This window comes from Pezoporus flaviventris, unplaced genomic scaffold (assembly GCF_033815535.1).
Source record: "Pezoporus flaviventris isolate CSIRO_AGI_PZ_B2104156 unplaced genomic scaffold, CSIRO_AGI_Pfla_v1 ptg000093l, whole genome shotgun sequence".
Taxonomy (NCBI): Eukaryota; Metazoa; Chordata; class Aves; order Psittaciformes; family Psittacidae; genus Pezoporus; species Pezoporus flaviventris.
In genome coordinates, this window is record NW_026892641.1 from 1994432 (window position 1) to 2006461 (window position 12030).

Here is a 12030-nt window from a genome sequence, read left to right on the forward strand (position 1 = left end):
TCTTGATGCTGCAATGAAGACTGTAAAATCATACCAACTTCCGATGTGTCATGCAGAAGTGGATCCTGAAATCCAACAAAGCACACAAGCTGGACAGCTTTAAACAAATGCACTCTGGTCACAACACTACTACCTTGATCTTTGGCAAGAAACCAATACGGCCACGCTTCTGCTCCAGGTTCCGAGGTTCTTTAACTTTGACTCCCAGGTGTTTCATGTACGTAAGAATCACATACTGCATTGTGGAACTGCCCAATACATAAAAAACAAAGAAGATGGAGAATAAGGAGAAATGTCAAATGCAAACTTTGTGTTGAGAAATTAACTATTTCTAGATTAAAAGAAGTTGCCAAGTTTTGGGGGTTTTAATATGAAACAAACTATTACAGACAATGGAAAAGACTCAGCTAATACCAGCATTTGTTCCTCTTGTAAGCAAAAGATGGAGTATATAAGCCTAGGAGGTAAATTAATTTTGAGCAGTACACAGAAGGTCTTAAAATGATATACCAAATACATACTTGCATTCATATTATAGTTTTGAGTTATTTTTCAAACTTAGTAACAGTAAAAGGTATGGCTGATGTAAAGAGTAGAGTAAAAGCTACCCAGTTTGTATACAAACTGAACAAGACAAGGCACATACACAGACCAGACTGAAACAGCTACAAGGCAAAACCAAAAGAAACACAAACTCTCAGTGACAGATCTGAAACAAAGGCGACAAACTTCAGAATCAGAAGAGTTTGAGAGCAAGAGGTTGATGCTCTGAGTTCCAGTGAATTATGCCAGGCGATTTAGAAAGAAGAGTTTGTGGCTATAGCCAGCAGAGGGCTGTCTTATGCTGCTCAGCAGAACACAGAGCCAGCAGTGGGGTGGGTTCTTATGCAAGCTCTATTACCTCTTGTCTTCTTCCAAAGGCTGAGATGTCATCCTAAAAACAAGAAAGACTTTAAAAACGAAACTCAAAAACCAATTAACACCCATTCACACCCACCCAAAGCATCAGCTGCTCTGTTCAAAGCATCCTTTCGAATGTCAACAAGTCCCAGGCGCTGGTATGGGGAAGGAAGGCTCATTCAGCTTACATTAGAAGTAAAACATGGGCTCTGAAAGGGACTCTGATCTAGTAATGCAGAAGGTCACAATGACAACATTACCTCTGCTATTTGAACAGCAGCGTCCTTGAAAACATACCTAATTTACCTAAATATTAGCTTACATTTGGCTATCATCACTCAAACATACATTGATAGCAAACAGGGGAAACAATATGAATGCAGTGACACCAAGTTGCTTCTATTACCTAATTCCTTTACTGTTTTTAGGTTCAGGGTAGAATCTTTTCTACCCCCACAATTAAACCTGCTGTTACTCACAAGACTTCCTCAATTTTAGCAATAATCTGTTCTGCACATGCTCTTTCCTTCTCCATTGCAATCCGGTCACGAACTCTCTCTGAATCCAGCTTGGTTAGCTCTCCTTCTGCCAGGGTCAATCCCATACTACGTTTCTGCCTGAAAAATGAGGAGAGGGAAGCACCACTTGAACTTGAGTACTGACCTGTAACAAGGAAAAGCAACCTCCTGACATTCTGAATGTCAAACAGGTTTCATTATTGGTTTCTGTACAAAAACGTTGAAGTCCTGACATTTCCTCGTAACATTTGTGCTCACTGTAAAACTTAGCTAAGATGGCCTTTGGAGAAACTATGTTGTATGGTATTTATCAAGAGAGGCAGCTACTGCACGGGTCAAGAAAAAGTAGTTACTCTTTTTGCAGCATCCCAGGTTGTGTATTTGAAGCATATGCTTGAAATGAGACATTTTTAGGTATAAATGAACACGTGTCTTGGTCTAATGTCTCATGTTGGCACTGAGCTCTTACAACTCCAGATGAAAGGGCATACTAATTATCAAATTCTACTATATGCCCATGACAACCTTCTGAAGTGAAGTCTTCTGTGCCCAAAGAGGAGAGAGAAGGGAAAAAGGAAAATAAAGGGGGAAAAATAATAAGGAAGATAAAAGCTGACAGCAAACAAAACTGGTACAAAGGATTTATATCATCTCACCTAGAGAAACAATGTTCTGAAATTGCCTCAAACAGCCTCAAGGAATGAAGAATCAAAGCTCTAAAACTGATCTTGCAATTACTTTGAACACAGTGTCAAAAACCATTCAAGAATTGGTCACAGGGTGACCCTGGAGGCCCTCTCCAGTGGCATCTTCCTATTTATTCAGTCCAAGATGAATTACTATGTCCCTTGAGTTTGGACTTGCCCTATACAGAACATGCTGACTGAAGGCAAGCATGAATTAAACGAAATCTACATGGATAACTGCTGTTACCTGAAATCTTCCAGATTCCTCTGAACTTCTGGACAGACTTTATCCTGCATAGTTTGTATAAACTGACGATGAAGCTCTTCAGGAAGGAGTTCTGGCCTTCTTCTGTCTGTAAATCAGAACAGATAATAGATTATTCTCTTGGACTGCCTCAGACAGAAGAAACACAGGAAGAGATAACCAAGGCAAGAGCACCCCTACCTAGTTCTAAGGAGATTTCATCTGGAACTGGAACTTTCAGGTTCTGCAAAGGAAAAGATCAGCTGGGAGAACAGACAGAGCAAACACCACCCCAATAAAACACACAGTACAAAACACACAAGAAAATCGCCTCACAAGCTCAAGTCACTCAACCTGAACACCTGATGGTATAAAGGGGGAAGACTCCCATTTTGAATATATATTATATTACAGAAGGATTATTTCACCTAAAGACATGGTTCTAGCCTCTGCTACACTATCTGGTAGACCAATTTAAGACAGCATAGAAGTTTCTCAGATTTTCCAACAGATACACAAGATTTCCCAATCCTTGTAATAGCTACATCAATATATGCAGCAATTATTAACTAAAAGACAATGTATAACAGCTAGAGCTTGCTTAGGTATTAAAAACCTGTTTCTTCTACCAGACAACACACTCCCTGTGATTTACTGAGTTACCAGGCACCTATGGCTGTAATTTGCCACATTCACTGGCAACATCTAAACAAGAAAACCTTCTTATTTTGGAGGACTTAAATAACTCCTTAGTTTTTTCCAGTTCAGGAGAGTGGAGAGGGGGAAAAGTCAACTTGCTAGATAAACTTGAAAGTGAAAGAAATGACTGGAACATACTGCAGCTCGGTCCAAGAAGAACTGGTAAAACTCAAGGAAGACACGCCGAGTCTCTTTGGAGTTGGTCTGCTTGTACAAGTCTGTGTAAAGGTAGCACAACTGCGGGTAACAGAAGGGAAGAAATTATTAAGCAATACCACGAGAACTCTTCTAACACCTCTAACTCTAGTTTTTGTTCAAGTATTTCAAGGAATTCAGTGCTGGTGGGTTGAAACTCTTCCTAACTATTTTGAGCCATCTGGGTGGCTCAGGTAACCCCAGCTTGGCTGCCCTGGTAATCAGCAGAGAAGGGAAGGGTGAGGGTGGGCAGGAAGAGAGAGGAAAAGGGATCAGACCTTCCCCATAGAAAACTGATCCCACCTCCTCAGGGTACAATTAAATGCTTTCAAGAGCTAAATCCTTATTTGTAAACAACTGAATGTAAGGGAGGCTCTTTTCATGCTTCTCTTCATTTATCTGAAATACTCTCAGGCCCGCACAGGATCTGCATTTCTCTCCTTGCCGATACAGCCATGTCACTGACAATGCTATATAAGAATAAGGAAATCCTGATAAACTGGTTGAGATTACCAATTTGGGCCAGGACAGCAATTCCAGATCATCTTACCAATGCTGCAGGGTCAAACTGGGACACCACATGATGCAGAAGAACAGCCAGGTGAGCTGGGCGAGATTTCAGGAGCTCAATGTTTTGGAAACAGCTGCACTGTCCATTAATCTGTAGAGAGGCATGGAAACTATTTCAATTATTCAAGAAAGCCATTGGTAGAAAACCCAAGAAGCTTTGTTCCAATAGCTCAGCTCCTCATTTAATTAAAACTGATCAATTCCAGACCCTTTGTGATGCCATTCTCACATCCCAGAAAGCGCTCCCAAGCACTGAGTACTGTATAATGAAATATAATCCAGAGCAAAGGACAGCTAAAATAACTCCACATAAGTATGTCAAAAGCCATGGCAGCTATATTGCTGTGACAGCAACAGAAGATATCAAAGATGGCATACTGTTGAATGAATAATTCTGGTCGAGGGAGGAAAGGGGTGGCTAAAAGTCATTCTCACCTGCTCCTGTTCAGTGTCAAAGTCATCATCCTCTGCTCCAATGATCTGAGGCACCACTCGTGATAAAGGACTTCCAACACTGGACTGGGAATCCTGTGGTGAGTCAGAATCAAGGGAAAAGAAGGGCAGGGAAGGGAAGGAAGAATGTACAGGGTGATTTCACTCTTGGCACAGTAAAACTTCTTTACCAAGTTAGAAATACTGATCCCAAAACCCAGTGGAAATCCATTTGTCTTTACTCAACCTTGCCCAATTTTGCAGTTACAAGATCCCCTTACAAATGCTTCTCCCAAGTTACAAGCACTCGGAACAGATTAAATCAGATGATTCAAAACCAACTGCATCATATACAGACATGAGCACATTAAGCATGTGGCATATGACAAATGCCATCTTAGTACAAATGGAGAAATATGACTTTCGAAAGTCAAGCAGATGAGGGGAAAAACATTTCAGAAGCCATCCTAAGGAAGATAATGCGTTCAGCTAGGTCTGCACTTTCTGCTATGTTTCACTTCTACCTAATCTTGAGCCCATAACTGACAATGCCAGCCTCATAATGACCAAATATCCTAAAGAAAAGACTTCATCATTTACTGCTGGACTCGAGGAATAAAGTATGTACAACGGCTCTACCTGTTCTAGGTCCAGCTGGTTTACTGCTGATGGTATGTTTCACAGCTCTAAATGTGCCTGCTCTTAAGCTCCATAAACATTTACTCAGCTAATTAACTTTCCCTGCACAATTTTAATTGCATTTTAATTTCTAAACCAAAGTTTATGCATGCTTCATCTAGACAGTGGAGAAACCCGGCAAGGTTTTAATGGGCCCATTACAGGAGATGCTGTTGTGACACTTTATGTTTTGTACTCACAGTATCTTGAACCTCAGCCTTTTCTGGGCTCTCATCTGGATAAACCCGCTCCTTCAAGCCACTGCGAGGACTCTGGACAAGAAGGAAGTTCAATTCTGGTTAAGTACCAGCAAATCCAGGAAAATGAGAGCTGCACAGTTATGTCTTTCACCCACAACAACCAAAACTTCTCCTTTCTGTCAGAGTGGACTGTTAGACATGCAAAAAGCATGTGCTGTTGGCTTATCTTCAGTGTGTCCACAGTAATATCCAGGCGTTTGACTGTCTGGTGTGCCAGTCACCTCCAGCGATCACATACCATCCACAATACTAACAGGATGAATTTGATTTGGAAGATAGCTGTGAATTTTGTTCTGCATTTACTATATACAAACATGGGGATATCTAGTCAGGTCTGGAGCTGGAACGTGGCAAAACAGTCCCGCATGTTCACGTTTTAGAGGTGTATCTGACCCACTTTCCTTTTACTTCCAAACACAAGTACAAATTTAGCTCCAACATCCTTAAGTTAAACCACAAATTTAGGCCAAAACCCAAGTACACAGTCTCAATTGCTCTGCACTAATCAGATAGTGACTTTTAATTAAGGATTAGGTGCTAAGGCACTCCAATGGGGAGACCATACAAGCACACAGATTGATAACTAATGAGTGAACAGATTAAGAGCCTTTACTGCTGGCAATAATTGAAGCTTATTTGGTACAAGTAAGGCTCTTCCCCAGTTTCATGGCAACTTGCCCACTGACTAGATCTGAATCACAGCTACCACAATTGGAACATTACCATACTCTTAGAAGATGCTCTAATTGGCACCTCTGAGTTCTGAGAAAGATGCTGGCATCCATCTTTCTTTGTCTGGTTTCAGGGATTGTGCCAGGAAAATCTAATCCTGCATAAAAACCCAAACCCCACACTATTTCTTCCCCAATCCTAAGAGAAGTCCAATATGGTATGTTTTCTTGTGAATTTATTTTGGTGTGTACTGAGAAGCCTGTTCTTGTAATACAGTGTTACTGAGTCAGAGTACATATGTATGATACACAAGACAACACAAGCACAAAGAATCTCTACTAGAAAGCTAAATCCAAGCCATATAAAAGCAAAGTCATGGAGCTATTGAAGACTCACATCAGTAATGTCACTGTTTGGTCGGGAGAGGCTGTCACCACTGTAATCTAGTTTGCTCACACAATCCCCACTCTCTGCCTCCACTTCACTGATCTGCAGCGAGTCCGTCACAGACCTGGAGGACAAGACTCCATCCTACAAAGATAAAGTGAGTTGGAAGACAGCACAGAGCAAGCAGAGCATTTCAAGAGTCAATCCTTAAACCCTGCACTTACTGTTTTAAAAGCACTTTTTCACTGTTGATTTGAAAGTCCATTTTAAAGCCTACTTCACATATTGACATTGCACACTGCATCGCTTGACAGCCTCTGCAAGCCTAACTACAAGTCTCAACTCTAGAGGGTGCCATTTGCCTGTACAAGCACACGGCAGGGAGCTCCTGCTTGCCCACAACATCATCATCCCCCAAGAATTTTCACCCGGAACACAGCACAGAGAAGCCTGACACATTCTGTTACCTGAGTACAGCCTGTGGCTTTGGACAACTGCTCTTGCAGCTGAGGAATGTGCTTCTTCGCTTCCTGTATCTCTTTGAAGAGCCGTGTGGCGGGTGATCGGTTATACTCTTCTTGCAGAGACTGAAAGACAATTTTAAGGGCTTTTGTTCAGTATCTGGTCGATAGCAAAGCTTAGAAATACAACCTGCTACTGCTTACAATCCCCACTGACACATTTAAACCAATAGACAGCACATCTGCACACCTACTAAGTGGATGCAACAGAAGGGCCATTTTATATAGCTCCCCTCTCTCTCCTGTGCCACACACAAAAATAACCACACTCTGGAGATTCCCTGGAATCCCTCAAAGATGCTTACTTGCCCATGGATTAGATCAGACTGAGGGATATGTACATTGCCACTTTGGAAAGTGACTAGATCTCTGGTGTTAGGCTGGGATAAAGAAAAGCTAAGCTGAAACACAAGCAATGCGTGGGAATGTTGAAGATGCTGCTAAGGAGTGATTCAACAACTGATCTTTGTTATTTGCATCACACTTTGCTCCACCCCTCTCCAGCTCTTGCAACTCCAGTACCTGCAGCCGTTCCTGCTCCTTCTGTAACATCTTTCTCAGAATCTCCACCTTCTGGTTATGGACAATATTATTCTCCTCCTAGAAGATACGGAGAGAGTAAGAGATGGGTTTTTTGGTGGGGCTGGGAAGCAGGACAAGGCAAATGGATATGCCCACTTTTCATCCACTTCCTGACTACAGGCTTTGAAAAGCCCTACAAGAAGCAAAACAATTCAGGAAAAAACATATCTACGACTACATTTCTCCCACTGCTACGCTGTTCTTCGGAAAAAGAGCTTTAAATCTTACCCCCACAAGCACTGGGCTAGTAATCCTTTCCGCATTTCCTGATGCGACAGGCGAATGGGGAGATGTCATGATGGGAGACATATGACCAAACGCTGCCAGATCCACTTCAGAATCAGCTAACGGAATCTGAGGCGACCCTGGTGGGCGCCCCTGGACAGTGAGAGCTACATAGGAACCCGCTGCAGGGAGAACAAGAACAAGACACGCTTGCAGATTTCTAGGGTTGCTGGTTCTCTGCTTGTCATTTTGCCCTAGAGACCAAACTCAGACCATTCTTCACCCATCTGTTCTTCAAACCAGAGATCCTGAGAGCACCGACAGCTCGGTTTTAGAGACCTCCGATTAAAGCTCAGGTAATCCAAAAACTTTCACGTTAATCATACTGCAGAAAAGCACACAATCCAATTTCTAGCCCAGCAGGTTACATCTACCAGGTTGCATTTACAGTATACATACGCTCATGCCACAAAATAAACTTTGCTAGGCTGGAAGGAACCACTACCCCCTTCTTCCTTGCACAAGAAAAGCAACCAAGAAGGTACTTCCCTTTAGAAACACCAGTACTCTGAAGGCATCATACAATAAGGGGTGTCGAATAGCTACGGTATTTAACATGGACTCAGAAGATGGGAAGACTCATAGGCAAGGTTTGATGGTAACTTCAAACACCAACCCAAGGAGAAGCTGCAGAAGCATGTAGAAGCTCAAGTTTGAGATGTCAAAATTACCCCAATTTCACTTCACTGTTTCACACACATCCTTTATCTCTCAGCATGGGGCATGGTTAGACCTTATCCTTCTCACTTGACAGCTGAATCAGTCATTTGCCCTTTATAATTATGCCTTTCGTGCTTTAAAGGAGCACAGGGACAGAAATAGTAATCTGCCATTACTTACACTTGATCAGCTTTACCACCTCCAAATGGTTTGAGTGTGTTACGAGAGTGCCATTCACCTGGGGCAGGGAGGAAGGGAAAGTTATCAGTGTTTAGCTATTCATTACCAACTTCTAACACTTTATCTCAGTGAGCAGAGCTCTGCGAGAAGAAAACCATACACACATCCCCCAAAGCAAACCAAGCAACACATAAAGAAATTAGCAACCCACCTCTGACCAGGAAGAAAATGTATTAGAGTAGCTAATGCATTAATTCAAATGCTTAGTTGAAATCACAGCTCTGTCTGAGGCAGCGACTGCAGCACAACCGTCATTTTGCAGCAATAGTTTAAATATCTTTTTAGTTACTGACTTAATTTCTTAGTTGTTTGGGAGGAAAAGAGAACAGGGAGAGATCATTTAAGACAAAGGACCCAGATTTCTTTGATGATTTGAATGCCCTTACCTTGATAATTCTATCCCCTGTTTGCACTCCAGCCCGCATGGCTGCTCCATCTAGAGAGGCAAGAAATCATTTAGTTCAATTTCAACAGAAGCATTCAAAACAAAGAAGGTTTAAGGACTTCTGTAGCTCCACGCAAAGCTATTTCCCACACTCACCCAAACTCCCCCTGCCTCTATCACATTAAGATCCCTTGAGTACCCAGACCAGAGCACTTCTGTTCTTATTTTACATCAAGCCACAATCCCATCGCACTTATTCCGCTCAGACACAAGAGGACAGTTTCCAAACGCATCAGTTCACTGCATCCCAATTTGTCCTTGAACATCTATTCCTCAAGCTACAGCCATCCCATTTTTGAGGAGGCCATTTGGAGTTTTCACCTCCAGTACATGCACATGTTTCTCCAGTTCACATGAGAACTCTCTAGGCTGTTCTCTGGCTACAACATCCAGCAAGTCTGCTTACCTTCTTTGACGGACTGCACGAAGACTGGATTGTCTCCACTGACTGTCAGCCCAAAACCGTTTTCATCCCGTTGGATAACAACACACCGTTGAACAAGACCTGCATAAGAAAGGTGGGGAAAGGGCAGAAGAAAGAGAAGGAGAGAGATACAAAGAGACACAAGCTAGGCATCAGTCCAAAACCTTATCCTCCTAGATAATCACAGAGTACTGGAAGAAACTGGTGTAATACAACAGAGGGGAAAATATATATGAGAGACAGAAACAGGGCATCAGTCCAGAAACAGATAGGAACATCAAGACAGGTCAAGCTTATTGCTTCAGTTACATGAAACAGAGATATACAACAGCAAAGATGCAGACAGCTCTGGCACGTCAGACACAACTTGAGGCAAAAGCAGCTTTTAAGGAAGAGCAACTATATGTATGAACCAAAGAGCATCACTTCCCTTTGTCTGGATAGGTCTCCGAAGTACAGCAGAGGGCTGTCATGGTCCAGTACACCATCCAAAACACCAAACATCTTTTACAAGCTGCTCTACTAAAGAACTCACAAATTGCTCAGACCAACAGCAGCAGCTTGGACTGAAACAGATTTAAACAGGAAAAGTTCTCCCAGTTCTCAGCAAAAAGCTCATCTTGGGGCATCTTCTGTCAGAGATGAGCTTATCGCTCACAACCAGAGCAGCAGCAGTAAACAAGTACAGGCCATGCTTACTACCCTGAACAGATCAAGACCATGTTCCCCACTGAGCCAAAATACAAGGAGATGCAAGTTTGATTCTGCTCCTCCTTTAACTTGCTGTGTGACATCAAAGGTAACTTGTTTTGTTTCCCTGTGTTAGGATTACTCCATATAATGGGAACATAAATACTGCTGCAGAGATAAATGTACCTAGCAGGTGCAGCATTTAGAAAAGGTGCAATGCTGTGTATGTCTACTGTTCACCTGAAAATGAACTGAACATCAGCCTTACTTTTATCAGCTTGCTTTGCTTCTTCAATTCAGACACCAGTGTCTGGAGAAAGAACTGGAGCTCTCCACAGATACCAAAAGCGCACCAGTTTCATTCAGGACAGAAGGAGCAAAGGGAATTGTGAAGATGCTGTCCCAGCAAGACTGTCTTTCCTGCAGTCATTTTTAAGGAATTCCTTGTAACTGAGTGTGGAGTCATACGCAGGTCTTAAATTACTCTCGCACCACTACAGCTCCTTTCATTTCTCTAGAGCAACTCCTAATGGAAATGAGAAGCCTTAAGTGAAAATACTGTCTGCCCAGTCAGCCCTGTACTCCTCCAGTGTAGCATATACCAAAATGGGTGTGGGAGTAGTGGAAAAGGTTGTATTCCAGGACTTCAGCACCAGCCTGATCATAGTATCAACTTCCCCTTCTGCCAATAAAGTAGAGGCAGATTATGCTATATACAGTTATCTGTAGTAAGCTGATGGAATGGATGCAGGGTGAAAGCAGAGGAAGAAAAAACCCCACCACCTTTCACACCCTCTTTATGTAGTTAAGTGAATTAAAATGCCTCTCCCTTTTGTACCTCCCATTCTTCTCTAGGACCAAGCTTCTTTAAGTCTCACTTCACAAGAATGATGCCCCAGGGTGGGGTGTGGGAAAGAGAACACATGCTATTCCATAAAAACAGCTCCTTCTAAATCCTGCTGCCAGACGTACAGGTTTTATGAGTAAGGCACTAACTAATCTTTTGACTCACAAGGACTGTCCCTGTTTAAAGGCACAGTATAGCCCTGCGTAGTGCCCTTCCACTGAGTTTCTTTCTTTTCCAGCACCAGTAACCCTTGAATCTACTGATAAGCTTCCTCCTCCAATGAACCTGATGCCAAAGTAGTGGCAATGCAGCAGGATGTGCAACACATACTGACCCTACAATTTAAGTTCCAAGAATACCCTTGGAATCAAATGAAGCTGTTTCACACCACACATCCCAATTTCACCCAAGACCACCTTTTCATTTTTGAATTGGGAGGCAAGAGAAACGAGGACGTGAACACAAATTAGTCCATAATTGTTTTTTTTCCCTTCATTTATTCCCTTTCAGACAGGAAACAGGCACTTAACCCTTCTCCTAATACAACAGCAAAGGCTGGAACAAGGTCCAGGCAGACCAGCTGGGAGATACCATGCTCTATAGTGATTTCAATGAAGTTACCTGAAAGTTTTCTGAAGATAACAGTATTACCTCCTGCAGAACTAGATCAGCTCTGATAGCATTCCCTGTCTGGACCACACAGACAAAAAAGAGCAGCCTTCAAATGCTCTCTTTTACTCTGCTGTGAGGCAAAACTAGCAGTGACCCTCTCCAATGTGTCATCTGCCCACTTTTGTTTTTTTAAGTAAAATACATTCAATGTGAAATCTGCTTATAGGAGTGGAATTTGAAGACTAGAGCAGCAATGTTTTCATAACCCACATCTTGTGCCTTGAACACCTCATTAGGCACTCTGGAATGAACTTAAAGGAAAGCCACAAACCACTGAGAGCTCAATGACACACAATGTATAGTTTCCAATAGCTGCTACCGTCACGCCTGGTATCACAAGTACATACAGGAATCCTCGTATTAAATTAGTAACTACACCAACTTCACGCACTTTAATTAAAGTCTATGAATTTGGGGCAGCAG

At 42.3% G+C, this 12030-nt stretch overlaps 1 protein-coding gene across 3 annotated transcripts in view; it reads right to left on the minus strand.

The window, feature by feature from the left end:
• Window positions 1-12030, minus strand: part of ARHGEF12 (Rho guanine nucleotide exchange factor 12) — a 70396-nt gene that overhangs the window by 20646 nt on the left and 37720 nt on the right. For all 3 annotated transcript variants that reach the window (XM_061476076.1, XM_061476075.1, XM_061476077.1), the window contains 16 exons: window positions 9381-9479; window positions 8916-8965; window positions 8470-8527; window positions 7573-7751; window positions 7285-7362; window positions 6709-6828; window positions 6251-6385; window positions 5123-5194; window positions 4248-4340; window positions 3793-3903; window positions 3186-3284; window positions 2550-2592; window positions 2352-2457; window positions 1380-1517; window positions 902-934; window positions 134-248 (listed from right to left, as the gene is read on the minus strand). In XM_061476076.1, the coding sequence (XP_061332060.1) occupies window positions 134-248; window positions 902-934; window positions 1380-1517; window positions 2352-2457; window positions 2550-2592; window positions 3186-3284; window positions 3793-3903; window positions 4248-4340; window positions 5123-5194; window positions 6251-6385; window positions 6709-6828; window positions 7285-7362; window positions 7573-7751; window positions 8470-8527; window positions 8916-8965; window positions 9381-9479 (1529 nt within the window). The remainder of the gene's footprint in view (window positions 1-133; window positions 249-901; window positions 935-1379; window positions 1518-2351; window positions 2458-2549; window positions 2593-3185; window positions 3285-3792; window positions 3904-4247; window positions 4341-5122; window positions 5195-6250; window positions 6386-6708; window positions 6829-7284; window positions 7363-7572; window positions 7752-8469; window positions 8528-8915; window positions 8966-9380; window positions 9480-12030) is intronic.